The following is a 17,940-nucleotide window of genomic DNA, read 5'->3' as shown; positions in this document are numbered from 1 at the left end:
GCCAGCGCAGTGCTGGCCATTCTGGCACAGATGAGTGCACCTGTCTTTCCAGTAGTCCTGCTTGGCAAGTTACCATGCCCATTTTCCAGGTAGGCAAACTGAGGCCCAGAGAGATGATGGGTCTGTTTGCCCTGGGTCTCATAGCTCATATGTGGTGGTGTTAGGATTATGAACCCAGGCCTCCAGAGTTCCAAGCCAGAGCTCTTTCCACTCATCCTCCCAGGGAGATGGCATATGAGAGGAGGAAAAACACTGGTGAAGAGGAGGGGAAGGACACCTGCCTCCCAAGTGGGCCTAATCTGAAAATAAACCAGAGAGACATTTTATCATTGAAAGAGTGGAAATGCCACCAAGTCCAAACTGGTTGTTCAAGGTCAGGGAGGGCCTTTCTGAAGAGGTGACATATGAGCCAAGATCTGAAGGATGAGAAAGGGCAGCTGGCATTGCAAGATACAGAGCCAGAGGCCCAGAAAGGTTAAGTGATTGTTCAAGGTCACAGGGCTAACTGTGCCTTCCCTCCCTCCCTCCAGTCCTCCAACAAACCCCCTCTGACAAAGCCAGCCCCTCCCCTGCATCAGGCCCTGGGGTGACTTTAGAACACAGGTCAGAAAACTTTCCCTGTAAATGCTGTTGTTACCAAAAAGCAACCCTAGATAATAGGTAAATGAACGTGTTGATGTTCCAATAAAGCTTTATTTACAAAACTGGCAGCCTACCCTGCTTTAGAACACAGAAATGAGTACGATACAGTCCTAGATTTTGAGAATATCCTGCTTTAGTTGGGGCGGTAATACAAGTCTAGAAGAAAACAGAATACACGAGGGAGCATGCTAAATGGTGCAGGAGAGGTAGAAACAGAATTTGTAGAAGATCACTTCTGCGGCTCAGGAAGGAGAGAAATCAAGTTCAGGTTCTCAGAAAGGGCCACCCGCACTCCTCTTTGACCTTGGCCTGTTATTCTTTATCTAAACACCTTCTTTCCTTCCCAGCATACATATTACTCTTTGTGATTATTCTTTCATTTAACTTTTTATTTGTTTAATGCCTATCTCCCTCCAGCAGGCTATAAACTCCATAATGGCTATGGATTATTTTTGCCAGCTTACATTTATTCTCTCCTTTTTTTGCTAACAGTATTTCAATTTTTCTTTGAAGAACCACCTCTTTCCCATTCTCAGTCCCAACTCAGAACCAGCCATTGTCGTGTGACCCAGACCTGGCTAAGTGATTGGCTTAGGGATGGACCAGTGAAAATCAGCCCTGGGATTTTGCTGGAATTATTGGGGAAGAGACTTGCTTTTTCCCCAGGATGGAAGCCTACAGTTGCTGGGTGCTGTCTTTCCAGCCATGTTTGCACAGCCTGCTGAGAAGCCAACATGGATAAGAGGAGACTTAGATGGATTGGAGACCAATTCTTGATGATATATTTAAGCCCCAGATCCAGCCCTGCCTGAAGCCCTACCTAACCCAAGACTTTTCAATTACATTTTTATTTTTGATTAAGTCCATTTGAACTGCATTTTTGTCACCCACAACCAAAGGAATCCTAAACCAATAGATACACAAGTGCCTCTCACGCACCCTGCACAATGCCTGGCATATAGTAACATGCAGTAAATGTTTGTCACACAGACAACAGGTGGCATTGAAGGAGGACCTCAAAACATGCACATATACCCACATGAATTTAGAAGGACCAGAGAAGCCTAGAAAGGAAACTAACTTTGAATCCAATAGGATTGTCCCAGGAATAGGAGGGAATGACTGAATCAAATTTCGGTCAGTATTTCAAGGAACAATAAGGCATGTGTAAACATACCCACAGCATAAGAGATAAAAGAAAACTGATCTATTCAGTGGGAATTCTAGACATGTTGAAGGCTGGTTCAACATTATCTTTTTTTTTTTTTTTGAGGCCACACTTTGCGGCATGCAGGATCTTAGTTCCCCATCCAGGGATCGAACCTATGCCCCCTGAATTGGGAGCACAGAGTCTTAACCACTGGACCGCCAGGGAAGTCCCCCAACATTATCTTATCCCCACCTTTCTTTCTGTTCTCACATGCCCCTGGCAGGGCGATCATGCACTGCCTCTTCGGTACGAACAGTTGGGTCTACAAAGACACGGAGAAGCAATGCTGGCCAAGGTAAGGGGCCACAGGGATCACACAGACCTTGGAAAGACTCAGGGATGGGCCTTGGGTAGCAATTAGTGAAATATAATGCTCTATGTTTAGAAGCTGTTTGATTCCAGGTGCATTACCTGGCAGATGTGAAAGATGATGTGGAATTGGCCAATATAACATTATTCTCTCAAAGACAGTGTCTGTCTGCCAGGCCATGGTGGGCAATTATGGTGGAGACCAGCCCTGCTGCAGAGCAAAAATGGAGCAGACAGGGTGTGAAGGAACACCTCAAGTGTCTAATTCAATTGCACCTCCTCGCTGTGAATGGAAGGCCAGAAGTCACTTCTTCCTGGCCCAGGAAGTATGGGGATGGTAGAGGGCAGGTAGAGATAAGGAAGGTGGGAGGAGATTGGAGGGGATACACCTGGGAGACCCTTGCCTTGTATGGGAGACCCCTCTGATCAATCACCATAAGATCATGCAAGTTTGCTCATTCATTCACTCAACAATTGTTTACTAACACTAAACAACAATAAAAATTAATAATAACAGCAATGGTTAACTTGTACTGAACACATGCTGAGTACCAGGGATCGCTGAGTGCTTCATATAGAATTGTCACAGGAATTCCCTGGAGGTCCAGTGGTTAGGACTCTGAGCTCTCGCTGCCGAGGGCCCGAGTTCAATCCCTGGTTGGGGAACTAAGATCCCACAAGCTGTGCTGTGCGGTCAAAAAAAAAAAGAAAGAAATAGAATTGTTACTCTGGTTGTTAGGAGGCTCCCCAAATTATGGATCAGGAAATTGAAGCCCAGAGAAATTCATTCCCCCAAGGGCACACAGCTTGAATCATCATCGAGCTAGGATTTGAATGTAGGCAGTCGGGCTGCAGAGCCTGCTCTCTTAAGCACTCCTGTCTCTCTGTGGGCCAGGCCTGGCATCCACAGAAAAACTCATAAGCTAGTCTTCAGAGTGTTTTGTGCAAGGAAGTTATGAACATCAGGTTTCTGGAGCACAGAGGAGGGAGCAGGCAGTGCTGCCTGATGGAGATGTGGGTGGTGGAGGGAGGAGAAGCTGGGCCTTGAAGGGTGAGGAGAGAGAGGCTGCAGGCAGACAAGAGGGAGAAGGGGGTGCAAAGCAGAGGACTCAGCTTGGGCAGAAGTGTGGAGCAGGACCCAGGAAGGATGGTGTATTCGGGGAATGCAAGAAGGTGGGTGTGGTGTGAGCAGAGGGTACCATGGACAGAGGACAGGGGGAGACGAAGGTGGAGAGGTTGGCTGAGGTCTTGAAGGTCAGGCTGAGGAGTCTGGACTTTATTCTGGGGGCAGTGAGAACCATGGAAGGGTTTTTGGAAGGGGATGATTAGCATGAGCAGGTTACACTTGAGAAAGATGGCTTGGGTTCCCTGCAGAGAAGGGACTGGAAGGGGACCCCTGGAGGCAGGGAGGCCAGTGCAGAGGCTCAGACTCTGAGGAAAGACCAAAGTCCAACAGCAACAAAGTCATCCCTTTGATCTTACCTCCCCAGCTCCCCTGCTTTCACTCTGCTCTGGCCACACTGGCCACCTGGCTGTTTCTTGACTGCCCCAGATGTGTACTAGCCCCAGGGCCTTAGCACGTGCTGTTTTCTCCACCAGAAACACTCTCCCCATCCAAAGTCCACATGCCTCCCTCTCTCCCTTCCTGCAGTTTTCTGCTTAATTGGCACCTTCTTGGTGAGGCCTTTCCTGACCATCCTGGTTAAACACCCTGCACCCGAACACTCCCGCTCCCTTCCCTGCTGACCTTTCTCCGTGTCACCTGTTACAACCAAAATATTGCATATTTATTTCATCTTGTCATTTCATCCATGAATACTTCAGTATGTATCTCTAAAATATGAATATTTCCAAACATAATCACAATAGCAATTATTACACCTAAAAAATAGCATTCATTCCGCCATAACATCAAATATCCAGTTAGCATTCATCTTCCTCTGACTGTCTCATGATTTGTTTTTCACAGTTTCTCAGCTCCAGGAAGTATCTGTATTTGTTTCTTTTTTGAATGGTCTTAATCTCTCTATTCACTGGAATCTCAGTGCCATGAGGGCTGGAATCTTTGTTTTGTTCTCTGTGCTGTGTCCCCAACACCTAGGACAGTGCTCAGCACATAGGAGGTGCTCAATAAATCTTACTGAATAAATGAATACGACCAATCCTAATAATAACAGCTGCTATTGAGCTTGTGGGTGTTATCTGTTTATTGTTATTTACTATATTACATCATCTAATCCTCACAACCTCTTTATAAGGTAAGGGCTGTGATTGGGCCCATTTTCCAGATGGGGAAACTGAGCCACTTGGCTCAAGGACACACAGCTAGAAAGTGGCCAGGCCCTAAGACCCGTCACATGGACTGGGCATCTGTGGCTGCTGGTGGAAGCTGAGGTTTTGTGGTTGCCCAGGAACCGCCCCCACATCCCACATGTATCCCCAATCCAGCCACCTTTCACTGACTTACTTCCCTCTTCCAAGCTGCCATCTTTTCTCTCTCTCTCTCTCTTTTTTTTTTTTTGGCCACGCCGTGTGGTTTGGGGGATCTTAGTTCCCCAAGCAGGGATCAAACCCGGGACCCGGCAGTGAGAGTGCCAAGTCCTAACCACTGGACCACCAGGGAGTCCCCCGCCGTCTTCTCTTGACTGCAATGCTGCAACATCCTCCTGGCAGCTGCTCATCTTTTATTTCTCTAATGCCCACTCTTCATGCAACACCTAGGGGGTGGAGGCCAGGGATGCTGCTAAACATCTTATAATGCACAGGACAGCCCCCTACAACAGAGAATTATCCCTCCCCAAATGTCAACAGCGCTGAGGTTGAAAAGCCAGAGACATCCTGCACCCAGAGCATGGCAGAAGCAGATGAGAGTCAGACTTCTAGAAATGTGTTAGTGATAATGATGAGAGTCCCAAAGTTTGTAAACAAAGCTCAAAGGCCTAAATGCAAGGCTGAAAGTATAAAACTCTTAGAAGAAATCATGGGGAAAACACTTCATGACATTGGATTTGGCAATGACTTCTTGGATCTGACACCAAAAGCACAGGCAACAAAAGAAAACATAGACAAGTTGGACTTCATCAAACTTTAAAACTTCTGTGCCTCAAAAGACACAGTCAGCAGAGTACAAAGGCAACCTGCCAAATGGGACAACGTATCTGTAGATCATATATCTGATATGGGGTTGATATCCAGAATATATAAAGAAACTGCTACAACTCAAGAATAAAAAACAAACAACCCGATTAGAAGGTGGGCAACTTACTTAAATAGATATTTCTCCAAAGAAGATATGCACATGGCCAACAAGCATACGAAAAGGTATTCAACATCACTAATCATTAGGGAAATGCAAGTCAAAATCACAATGAGATACCACCTCATATCCGTTAAGATGGCTACGATAAACAAAACAAAACCAAAAACACGCAGGAAATAACAAATGTTGGTGAGGATGTGGAGAAACTGGAACCCTTGTGCACTGTTGGTAGGAATGTAAAATGGTGTAGCTGCTGTGAAAGACAGTATGGAGATTCCTCAAAAAATTAAAAATAGAATTACCACATAATCCAGCAATTCCACTGCCGGATATACACCCAAAAGAACTGAAAGCAGGGTCTCGAAGAGATATTTGTACAGCCACGTTCCTAGCAGTATTATTCACAAAACAGCCAAAAGGTGGAAGCAACCCAAGTGTCCACTGATAGGTGAACGGATAAATAAAATGTGGTATATACACAAAATGTATTATTATTCAGCCTTAAAAAGGAAGGAAATTCTGACACATGCAACAACATAGGGGACCCTTGAGGATATTACACTAAGTGAAATAAGCCAGTCATGAAAAGACAAATACTGGACTGAGAGTAGTCAAATTCATAAAGACAGAAAGTAGAAGAATGGATGCCAGGGGCTGAGGGGTGGGGATGGAGTTATTGCTTCACAGGTACAGAGTTTCAATTTTGCAAAATAAAAAGTTCTAGAGAGTGGTTGCACAACAACGTGAATATACTTAACACTATTGAACTATCCACTTAAAACTGGTTACGATGGTAAATTTCATGTTATGTATATTTTACCACAAATAAAAAAGAAATCACCCAGAGATTGTTTCAATTGTGGGGTCCAGGTATGGGTGTTTGTCGAAGCTCAGGTGACCCAAATGTTCAGACAGTGGTGAGCACCCTGCTCTGTGAAGTGTGCCCTATTTCTTTTCTTTTCTTTTTTTTTTGCTGTACACGGGCCTCTCACTGTTGTGGCCTCTCCCGTTGCAGAGCACAGGCTCCGGACGCGCAGGCTCAGCGGCCATGGCTCACGGGCCCAGCCGCTCTGCAGCATGTGGGATCTTCTCGGACCGGGGCACGAACCCGTGTCCCCTGCATTGGCAGGCGGACTTTCAACCACTGCGCCACCAGGGAAGCCCAGTGTGCCCTATTTCTTATTCCCATTCCCAGCACGGGTGAGGTGACTTGTGGGCTTATACCGCCAGGAAGCAGTGGGGGTGGAATTGGAACCCAGGCCATACCCGTACCCGCAGGAATATGTCTCACGTGGTAACATTAAGTCTTATTTGCTATTTATGTCATCAGGGAAATTTTAAAGGAGAACTGGTGCTCTGGATACGAACATGTGAATTCCGGCTCCCGCCCCACCCGCCTCCAATTTGGGGGCAGGGGTGTGCCTCTGCCCCTGCCCCCATCCGGTCGAGCCCACCTCTACCAGAGACACCAAAATCAAGAATATCCCATGTCAGGGAGAAGGTAAGGCCTTATCTTAACATTTAAATTATCCATTAAAATAATGCTTAATGCTAACCCTGTGTCTCCAATAGTCCCATCCCGTAGTCTTTGGGGCCAGGAACACTCCCAAGTTAGGAGGGAGACGCTGAAGGCCTCTCACCAAGGTGAAGAGGCATCCTGGAGCTCTTTTCTCACTTCCTGAAGGTCATTCACATGGCACAGAGGCCAGATCATGGGCTCGCAGTCCTCCCATTCTCTATGTGACCCTGAGCCAGCCACTTCACCTCTCGGGGCCTCAGTTTCCACAGCTGTAAGATGAGGATAATTATCCCTCCCTCGTGAGGTGACTGTGGGAATCAGATACCACACTGCATTTAATGCTCCTTGCACTGCGTCAGGCACAGTGGTAGCTGCGGCTGCTATTGTTTTTATTTCCTCCAGGAGCTGGAAATGAGGCTGACCGAGCCCAACCAGCCCTGGAATTTTTTCTTGCAAGCTTGATCCCCGATAGGAGTTTGAGGTTTCCCACAGGTCTTTTGTTGCATCCCTAGAAGCAGATCCTAAGATAAAGATCTGAGTAAAGTGGCTTATGTAGGAAGTGATCCTAGAAAACACTGGTAGGGGAGAGGGGACATGAGACAGGGAAGAGGCCAACGAGTGTACTATCAGGCAAGGAACCACTGTGGGCACCTGGGGCTGAATTCTGCTGAGGAACTCTAGGGCCAGTGTGGACCATGAACCTCTGAGTTATATCCCCATCCAGGGGGAGGGAGCTGAAGTATTATACACCTTCCCCATCAGTCATCAGTTGAGGGCTTCTCCCTCCAGGTAGGGCCTTAACTCCCTCTCTTTACTGAACTCCACAGGCCAGAGGAAGCTTCTAGGCAAAGAACTGCATGTGCTTGCAGCTGGGAGTTGGGCTAGTGGCACTGAAAAGGTAAGAGCTAAAAGGATATGGGTGGGACGCTGACCATATCTTCCCCATCAGGATTGGGTCCCCGTTCTGCTCCAATTGCCTATGTGACATTGAGCAAAGTTATGTAACCTCACCTGATAATGAGCATGTATCTTTGTATAAGAATAATGAATTTTTGAAAAGGATCTTATTTATCTGGCAGGAGAGTATGCAGGGTTAAATGAAACGACAATTAAAAACAAAACAAAACAAAAAAACCGCTAACAGTTACTGAGGGCTTTCTACGCGTCAAACCCTATTTGAAATGCTTTGCATGCATTAATTCATTTAATTCTGGTGGTGATTCAATGAGGCAGCCCCTGCTGTTGCCCCCATTTTATGATTGAAGGAACCGGGGCACATGGAGGTGCAGTAGTTTGTCACATGTCACATGGTGAGTAACAGGGGAGTCAAATTTTGAACTTGGTCCCATCCACGACAGGTTGAACTTGGGCAGCCCTAAAATCAGGGCTCCCATCCACGACACTATCAAGTATAGGAAGTACACATACTGCTGGGTATGGGGTTGGTGCTTAATGCGTGCTTGTTCTCTTTCAGTTAATTAAGCTTTGGCCAAACTGCTCATTTGGCCAGCACTTGTCCTTCCTAAACATTTTCACAATCTCTAGCTTTTTGTAGCCTTTCAAAAACCCCTGGGAGACCAGCTGCCCAGGTATGATCCTGGTCCCTGATCTTTCCCCAACTTGTTCTGTGACCCAGGCAAGTCCTTGAAGCATCCTCCGTGTTTCCCCTTATCAAATCAGGATACTGGATTTATGAAGTGTGGCTTCAGTGCTTTCCATGCACGATCAAACTTAATCCTCCAGGCAACCCTGGGAGGTAGCTTTGCTTATCATCCTCATTTACAGATTAGGAAATGGAAGCTACGAGAAATGAAATGATTTGTCCAAAATCCAGAGCTAGGAAATGTCAGGGCTGGGAATCAAACCCAGGTCTGTGTGACCCCACAGCCGGGATTCTGAATCTCTGGCATATTGGGTTGGCCAAAAAGTTCGTTCGGGGTTTCCATAACAAAAACCTGAGCGAACTTTTGGCCAACCCAATACAAACATCCAGGATGACTGACCCGGGCCAGCAAGAGCCTCAGCCAGACGATTCATAGCACTGGAGGGGCCCCATGGATTCTGAGTTGGTTTCCCTCATTTTTCTTGATGATAAAACATGAATCCCTCCTGGATCAAGTCAAGGAAGTAGAAGCATCATCACACTAACGGCATGAAATCCCAAGGGGGCAGGCGGTGATCCTACAATCAACAACACTGGAATAGGGGATGTTGCCAACCAGGGGAGTAGCTAGAAGAGGAATTCGGTGATAATACTAATCATCACTGTGGTCACATATAGAACATTTATTACATGCCGGGCACTGGGTTAAGCTCTTTATGCAAATTATCTCCTAATGGCCCTAAGAGGCGGGCTCCATTATAATTCTCATTTTCTAGAGGAGGAAACTAACACTCAGAGGAGGAAAGGAACTTACCCAAGGTCATATTCCTGGTAAGCAACATAGAAATGAACCACATCTGTTGGACTCCAGAGCTGAATCTTTTTTTTTGAGGGGGGGGGGAAGGCTTTTTAAAAAAATATTATTTATTTATTTATTTATTTATTTTGCCTGCACTGGGTATTAGTTGTGGCATGCGAACTCTTAGTTGAGGCATACATGCAAGATCTAGTTCCCCGATCAGGGAATGAAACCAGGCCCCCTGCATTGGGAGCACAGAGTCTTATCCACTTGGACCACCAGGGAAGTCCCCAGAGCTGATTTTTAATTCTGTGGTGGGCAAAGTACTGACCAAAGTCTCTAAATAAAGAATACTCTCACACTGGAATATAATAATACTAATTCATATGTATAAAGTACTTTCCATTTGCAAATTACATTCAACATCTGAAATCTCATTGAATCATCAAAACTGTCCCAAGAGGTGGGCACTTATACCATCACCATTTGGCAGATGAGCTCACTGAAGCTCCGAGAGCTTGAATGAGCTGTCCAAGATTCCAGATTGAAGCAGCACAGGTTTGGGAACCAGACCAACCTGGGTTCAGACCCTTGCTCTGCTATTTTCATTCCTTCAACAAATATTGACTGAGCACTTAGCTGTGTGAGCTCTGGCAAGTGACTGCCCCTCTCAGAGCTTCCATTTCCTCTTTATAAAAGAATATTAATACCACTCATCAAATCCATTCCCTCCCTCATCTGAAAATGCCAGACGCGCTTTTCCAGGCTTCCCTGCAGATAGAGCATGAGCATGTGACCTGATGCCGGCCAATGGGATTTAAAAAGAAGTCTGCCAGGGGGCTGCTGGGAAAGGTTTGCCTTGCAGAAAAAAAAAAAAAAAGAGGCACATAAGAGGGCACGCTCTTCTTCAATGGTCAGATATCATGTGTCTACATTTGAAGGCTGGAACTAGGTAGCCATTTTGTGAGATGAGGCATCCAGCCTGAGGACCAAGCCACCTGCAGGCACTGGAGGAGCAGAAGGACAGAAAGAATCTAGAATTCTACTGGCATCATGGAATCATTAACACAAAACCAGCTACGTGGAACTTTCCGTTAAGTGAGAAGATGCATCTTCCTCCTTACAGAAGCCACTTCCATGTTTCTATCTGTGACTTATAGCCCAAACTGGCAGATTACTTTGATTGAATTGTTGAAGGGACTTCAATGAGATAGTGCATATAAAGTATCACTAATCAGTGCCTGGCACAATAAACAGCAGCTACTCTGGAAATTATCTCAGGCTTTAACCCTGAGACTTTTCCAGGGACCACAGACACTCCTGGCCTGGCAAATTAGTTCCCTGTCTCTCCTACTGAGAAAAGCCTGTAGTTTTCCCAGAAAGCAGAAACTCAGTGGTGGCCCAGCACTGCAATCATGTCACTCTGATGAAGCTGACCCCAGCTTCCAAACAAGAATCAACCACACTGCCCTTTGCCTAATGGATTTTGATTTTCACTCCCCTGACGGGGAAGGCGAGGGCCTGTGCTTTGGTTTGTCTCTGTGTTGCCAGAACATCCATCAATTATTAACAGTGGCAGCTTAGCCTTCCAGGACCGCTATCAGAAGGAAAGGGCTTGCTGCAACTCAGCCACCCAGGCATAGAGAAAGGCCTCTGCCCCCTATTATTTATAACAATAAGCCCTATGTACTGTGGGTTAGGCACTGTGCTAAATTTTGACCAACATGATTTCATGATGACCCTGCAAGGTGGGCCTTTTATCTATACTTTAGAAGGCTAGCTGGTGGGAGGCTAGAGCTTGGAGAGGTGAAGAACTTGCCTAAGGCCAGAAACTGGGGAGGGGGTGAACATGGGCTTGGAACCCAGGTCTGTCCTTGCTCTTAAATATATGAGGTATGGTCATTTCTGTATCTCACAATCACCCAGCAATGATCCTCCACTTGACTTCTTATTCTGTGATCTCTGAGAAATTTCTACAGGCCTTTCTGTTCTGACAAGCAAAGCATCCAAGTTGGGGGGCTGGATGGGGGTGGGAAGGGCAAAGAACAAACGATTGAAGGAGGCCAGAGGCACAGAGAACTGGGCTGCAGGTGGGCTGGGAGGAAGGAATGACAGGTTCCCAGACCCTGAGACCCAGTGACTGACTGACTGCCTGCTCCATTCATTCATTCCACGTGTAGTTATCTGGAGATCCTCTGTGCCAGGCACCACGCTGGGTGCTGGAAACAGGGCAGTGAATACCACTCTTGACGCTCATACTCTTGTGGGGGAGAAACGGAGAAACACAAGGAAGCAAGTATAATTTCAGATGGTGCTTAAACCCTGTGCAGGAAAGACACTGCAAGATGTGACAGAGTGTAAGGGGAGGGAGGCTGTTTTAAACAGGGGTCAGGAGAGGTCTCTCAGAGGAGGGGACATTTGAGCAGGGGCCAGCTCCTACGAGGAATGAGGCCAGCCATGGGACAATATGGGGAAGAGAATTCTAGGCGGCAGGAACAGCAAGTGCAAAGGTCCTGAGTTAGGATAAAGCCTGACCTGTTTAGGGAACAGCAAGGAGGCCAGTGGGGCTGAAACTGAGTGAAGAGAGAAGAGATGAGCTCAGAGAGGTCATGAAGCTGGATTCATGGTGAAGCGTTTGGACTTTATTCTGAGTGCGATGGGAAACCTCTCTGGCGCATTTCGAGCAGATGAATAATGTGATCCAATATACATTTAGAAAAGCTCGTTCCAGCTGCCGAATGGGGAATGGATTGCAGGGGGCAAAGGTGGAAGCAGGGAGACTGCGGAGGAGACTATGGTACTTAACCACTATGGAAAGAACAGTGCCTTCAAAATCACACTTGAGTTTGAATTTCTGGCTCCTCCTGTTTGCCTGTCACACGACCTTAGGTGAGTTACTTAACCTCTCTGATCTTCCCCCTTTGTGAAAGGTGGGATAATAGTAGAGAATTGGTATAAGGCTAAATGTGTTGTTATACTTCATACACAGTAGATACGTGATCAATGGCAGGTTTTCTATACTGAGGGCCAATGAGCCTGCCTGCCTCACCATTTCAGCCTTGGCTGCAGAATATCCTAGGCCGTCGTCCATCTGCTAGGACTAGCCGGCAGCCCCAGCCTAGGATCACAGAGAGGTCATGAAACTCGTCCCTGTGAGCGGATTAACCCGAGGGAGAGATGAAGCTGTTGATTCCCAAACAGCGCCTTTTGCAAGCCTGAGCTACTTGCCTAGCTGTCAGGCACCAACCCAAACACAGCCTGTTGCCTGCTTCTTCTGGGGAAGTGACCCTCCCCTCCTCTACCCCTCTTGTCTTAGGGACAGGGCAGGAAGGAGGGAGAGTCATATCTGGGTCTAAACCAGGTGTGGAGGGGAAGAACCCGTGTCAGGCCTGGAAATAGCAAAATAAGTCTGTTGATCCTAAGCCGGTTAAGGGTGAGTGACTATGTCTTAAGAGAGAGGCTTTTTGGACATGAAACCTGGGGCAGGATTATGGCCAGAGGCAGCCCACAGAAGAGGAAACAGGCCTAGGAATCTCCCTGTCCTCTTTAGAGTCGACATGGAAGAGAGAAAACCTTTGGGCCTCTCTCCACCCTCCAACCAGCCACTCAGTCCTACATTCACTCGCAAAGGCCTCTCCTTGGGCAGACAGATCTGGAGAAAGGACCCCACAAACCCCGCTCCAGACCCAGCCCTGTAGGTGGGCCTTTAGTGGGGGGCAGTTGAGCCAGGGAGCACCCACAGTGAGAGGCCAGGCTGGACAGGAGGCAGCCCTAGCTAATACACCATGGCTGGTATGTAGACTTCCTCTTCTCTTTTTCCTTTCGCCATAAATACATTTACCTGCCCCCGCCTTCTTTGGCCCTGCACTCAGAGAATGAGTTATGTTCAACACATCTTTCCCAACTCAGTTTTCCTGGATTTTGACATCAACACCTCTCTGTTCTGGGCTCCCCCTGGGTCCCGCATGGCCTCTTTTAGAGCACTGCACACACGGTGTTGTCATTTACTCCCAAATCCCAGCACACTGACCACGTGAAGACAGGCCCCCACCTCTCTGAGGCATCCCTGAGTCCCAACCTGACACAGAGAAGTTGCTCATCAACAAATGACCTCCTGGCCTGGCCTGGCCCCCACCCCAATCCTTTCTTAGTCCCTTACAGCCTCTGCTTTTTTACCTGAGAGCACACAGGACTCCCTGGCCTACCCAGTGTGATTGGACCCATTCCTGCCTCTTTCTCCTGCTTTATTTTTCACATTGCCTCATTTTTTTTCTCTCCTATTTCGAAATTTACATCCTCTTCCAACAGCCAAAGCATCTTTAGAAGCTGCATCAAACCATTCTTGGAATCAACTCACCAAATTAAGAAAGACCAAACCAGGGGTGACCCCTCGCCCACAGGCATCCACAGCCAGCTGCATGCGTCATGCACGCACACACCCACCCCCCAGAGTCCCTTTGCCTCGTTTCTCTCACTTATGCTAAAACCGCCTGACAGTGTCTCAATGCCCTCCACGTATGTCTGTAAGCTGCCTTCATTCCCTTCTTGGGGCAAAATGAGGTTATAAATATAGGGATAAGTATTAAAATTGCAGGGTGACCCCCCTCCAGCCCGGGTCTGGGCCTCCACAAGGGAGCATTATGTAGAATAGACCAAACTCAACTTTACTCCATCCCAAAGCTTTATTGTCTCTCTGTGCCCTTTTTATTTGCAGTGTCCATTCTCTTGCTGTGGGTTTTCATAAGTCTCTGTAAATCCTTTTCTCCCACAAAGTTGGGGTATAAATTATTGAATGATAAAAGGATGAGGTGGCCAGTGCCACAAACGAACTGTCTGAAGGGGTCGTTCGTCCTCACCTCTGACATCTCAGCCATAGCCCTTCCTCTTTTCTGGTCTTCACATTTGGGAACTAAGCCAGAGTCCCCCCAGCCGTGGTCCTCGATCTGGGGACACAGGCTGAATGCCCCAGCCCAGCAGCCCCTAGATTTCACACTCACCTTGGCGGCCACAGAGGAATTGGGCTTCTCCAGTAAGTCCCAGAGCTTTTTCCTCTTCTCGGCGCAGCACGTGTTATCGAACTCCTCACCCTCCCGCTCCCGTAGGGTTTCTGCCTCGCGCTTGAGCTCCTCATTCATCTGCTCCTTCTTCTGGTGGTAGCGGGCCTGGCAGCAGGACTCCAGGTAGATTTCGTCGATGCCCCAGTAGTCGAGCTCTTGGCTGAAGCTGAGCGCGCACATCTCCTCCATCATGTGCAGCCGTCCGGTGCGGTAGAAGTTGAGGATGGAGGTGAAGGCCCCCGGGTGGCGGTCGAAGAAGTACTCATTGTCGTCGAGGCTGTAGTCATCGCACACCTCCAGCAGCGAGTCGTGCGTGTTGCAGTCGCGCAGCTTGCCCAGCCGCGTGCGGGGCAGGCGGTCCAGGGTGCGCCAGAGCACCTCGTGCGCCAGCCCACCGACGTTGAGGCGGACGCGCCTCGAGCACGCCTTGCTGCGCACGATCTCCATGGGCTCGGGTGGCAGCGAGCTGGTGGAGCGTGAGCCATGCTTCGTCATGCCCGCCGGCATCGCTGGTCCGGCCGCCCCCGCCCCCCCTGCCCCCCCAGGCCGCTGTCACTGGAGGGCAAGGCCAGCCGCCGCGGGGGAGGGGGGCAGGGAGCGCTGTGGGCTGCTGGGGGTGCAGGGGGCCGCGCGGGAGCGCGTCACGGCCGTCTTCTCACCTCCATCCCGACGGCTGCGGGGCAGAAAGCAGACGCTGGTCAGCAAAGAGGGAGCTGTGCGCGGCCCCTCCCCACCTCTCCACCCGGGCCCCAGCCGGCCTTGACCTTCCCGGCGCTTAAGCCGCTCAGGCCCGCAGAAAGGCTGGGCGCTGTCCTTCGCGCCGGTGCTGAAGCCCGCCCCACCCCGTGGCTGGAGGGAGGGGCCGCCCTTCGGGGCGGGGAGAGGGTCCCCAAGAGGCGCCCCGGGGGCCCAGGAGGCCCTACCCCGGGCTTCTGCTGCCGGGACCCGACCCGGCCGCCTGGGGCGCTGTCCGCCCCTTCGAGTGCTGAAACTCGCTTCTCCCTAGGTCTCCCCGTCCAGTCCCCGACCTGGCCCCGCAATGGGGAGAAGAGGGAGCTGCATGAGAAAACTTTTTTTTTTTTTTAACTGCTCATCTTTTCCTTCCCCCGCTCCGAGATAATTAGGATTTGAGGGCTTGGGGGTGGCAGCGGGATTGCTTTTTCTAAACCTTTAAAGATCGGGAAGAATTCCGGAGGGTTTCAGGTGCCCACCTGTCGGTCACAACAGACGGGGTGGTCATGAAGCCCCGCTGTCCTGAAGCGACCCCTCTCCCCAAGCCACGGGAGCATCTCTTGAGGTCTCTCCGGCAACGAGGTGAACCCTGAAGACGCAAAGCCAAGCTCTGCGCGGGGTCCCGCCCCTCCCTCTGCGCCCCCTGCCCCACGGCAGGAGGGGGGAGCAGAGTCCTGGAGATGCACCTGGTTCGTCCTCCCCTCGCTCCTTCCCCGCCCCCTCCTCCTCTTCCTCCTCCTCCGCCGCCTCCTCCTCGCTCCTCTCCTGCGGTGGCTTTTTATAACTCCGGGTTCTGCGCCTTTCCCGGGGCTTGGAAGGGAAGGGGTGGGGGAGGTGGGAGGCGGGGAAGTGAGCTGAATTTTCTGGCCTTTTCAAAACGAGCCCTCCTCTCTCCGCGCACTGGGGATTTCAGGGGCTCCTCTGAGCCCCCAGGCATGTGAAGCTCACGCCCTAACCCCTCACCCCAGAATGCGGATCGCGCACCTCCCCGGGCCCAGGCCCTTCACCCACCCCACCCCCCAGCCTGAAACCGCGGAGCCTGCGTGGACCAACAGGCCGAACCGCGGCAGGGGAGACCCCCTCCTGCGTCCCCCTGCGCCCCCGCCGCGAGCCCCAACACTCACCCCCAGGGTGGCCGCCTCCCGGGGCCAGGGACCGCGCATCGCCGCGGTCGCCCGGGCGCCCCCGCCCGCGGGCAGCGGCGGACCCGGGGCCGGGCTGGGCCCGGCCTACGCCGGACGGGCAGGCGACGCGCCGGAGCAGCAGGCGCTGCGGGGCCGGAGCGCGCTCTCCGAGGCTAGGGGCGCGGACGGGCGCTGGGGGCGCGGGTGGCAAGACCGGATTCGGGCGGCGCCGCCTCCTCCTCCTTCTCCTGCTCCCGCGGCAGCGGTGGCGGCTGCTTGGGCGAGATCAACAAGTCGGGGCTGAGCTTCGGCTCCGCGCTCGCTGCGATTCTGTCCCGCACTTCTGAGCGCCCAGAGTCGGGCACCGAGGCGGGACGGCGCCACCTGCGGGTCAGAAGCGTGCGCGCCGCTTAACTCCTGCCTGCCCGGGCCAGCCAGTTGGTGAGGCTCGGGGAGGGCTGGGGTCTTGGACGAAGGAGGCGCGCCTAGCGGTTTGGCCCTTCCAATCCCGGCTTCCTTCATCCGGTCAACAACGTGGCTTGAGCGCCTACTGTGTGCAAGGCACAAAGATAAGCGTCCGAGATACAGCTGTGAACCAAACGCAAACGTCCAGCCCTTGTGGAGCTGGTTGGAAACAGACCCAAACCAAGAAAGTCAAAGAATATGTCAGACGGTGATAAGCGCAGTGGGATAATGAAGCAGAGGAGAGGGATAGAGGCAGGGGTAGGGGGAGAAGACTGCAATTTTAAATAGCCCTTGCTTTCATGAGCTTCCATTCTAGATTCTAAAGTCTAATTCTAGAATGGAATTCTAGATTCTAGTAGGGGAAGGTGAGCAATGGATACATCAACAAATAAATATCCAGTGTGGCAGCTGGTGATAACTGCTAAGAAGAAAAATAAAGCAAGGTGACGGGAAGAGAGAGTGAAGGGTGAGCTAGCTTATAAAGCCTGGTGATTCAATCATTCATTCATGTCACTTTGGACAGCTGGTTATTGAGAGCTTCCTGTGTGCCAGACCCTGTGCCAGGGTCAACAAAGAATACGTCCTCCCCTGGAGCCCCCTGTCCAGTGGGGGAGACAGAATCGATCAAATAAACTCCAGAAATGAATAAAAAACTGAAGGATTTACCTAGAGAAGTGAGCAAGGCCTCCCTAAGGATGCCATAGTTGGGCCCCATGTTTACTCATTTATGCTTTCACATACATATTTACTGCATGATAAGTAAATAGATGCTGTGGACACAGCGGTGAGCCCCTTGTTCTGGAGGAGAAAAGCAAGCCACAGTGCCCTAAAGTAAGATCCTTCCCCATCTGGCCCTTTCCTTCATTTCTAAAATTAAGGAATTCATTTCCATGGAGTTGCACATAATATTATTATATATTTTAATCTGTTCATTTCTCGTCACCTCCATCATCATGATCCGTGTCCAAGATGCCATCATCTTGTAGGTAGAGGCCAGGGATGCTGCTAAACATCCTCCAATGCACAGGTTGAAGCCCCACAATAAAGAATTCTCCAGCCCTGAATGTCAATGGTGCCAAGGTTGAGAAGCCTTAGATTAATTTAATAGAAGGCAAAGGTATTTCCCAGTCTGGAAATGCTATTCTCTCAACCAGTAATTAGTGAGCACCTACTATGTGCCAGGTACTACTCTGAACACTGGAAATACAGTGAGAATAAAAC

At 49.9% G+C, this 17,940-nt stretch overlaps 1 protein-coding gene across 1 annotated transcript in view; it reads right to left on the bottom strand.

Moving 5' to 3' along the window:
* KCNB1 (potassium voltage-gated channel subfamily B member 1) overlaps positions 1–14,993 on the bottom strand; it is a gene marked incomplete at its 3' end in the record, with an annotated part of 102,754 nt that extends 87,761 nt beyond the window's left edge. Inside the window, exon 1 of the mRNA XM_082600474.1 lies at positions 14,339–14,993. Coding sequence (XP_082456600.1) covers positions 14,339–14,905 — 567 coding nt within the window. The 5' untranslated portion in view covers positions 14,906–14,993. The remainder of the gene's footprint in view (positions 1–14,338) is intronic.
* Positions 14,994–17,940: the final 2,947 nt, after the last annotated feature.

The sequence above is a fragment of the Mesoplodon mirus genome (assembly GCF_964341445.2).
Source record: "Mesoplodon mirus genome assembly, chromosome: 15".
In the NCBI taxonomy this organism is placed as follows: domain Eukaryota; kingdom Metazoa; phylum Chordata; class Mammalia; order Artiodactyla; family Ziphiidae; genus Mesoplodon; species Mesoplodon mirus.
This window is presented reverse-complemented; position numbering and strand designations above follow the sequence as displayed.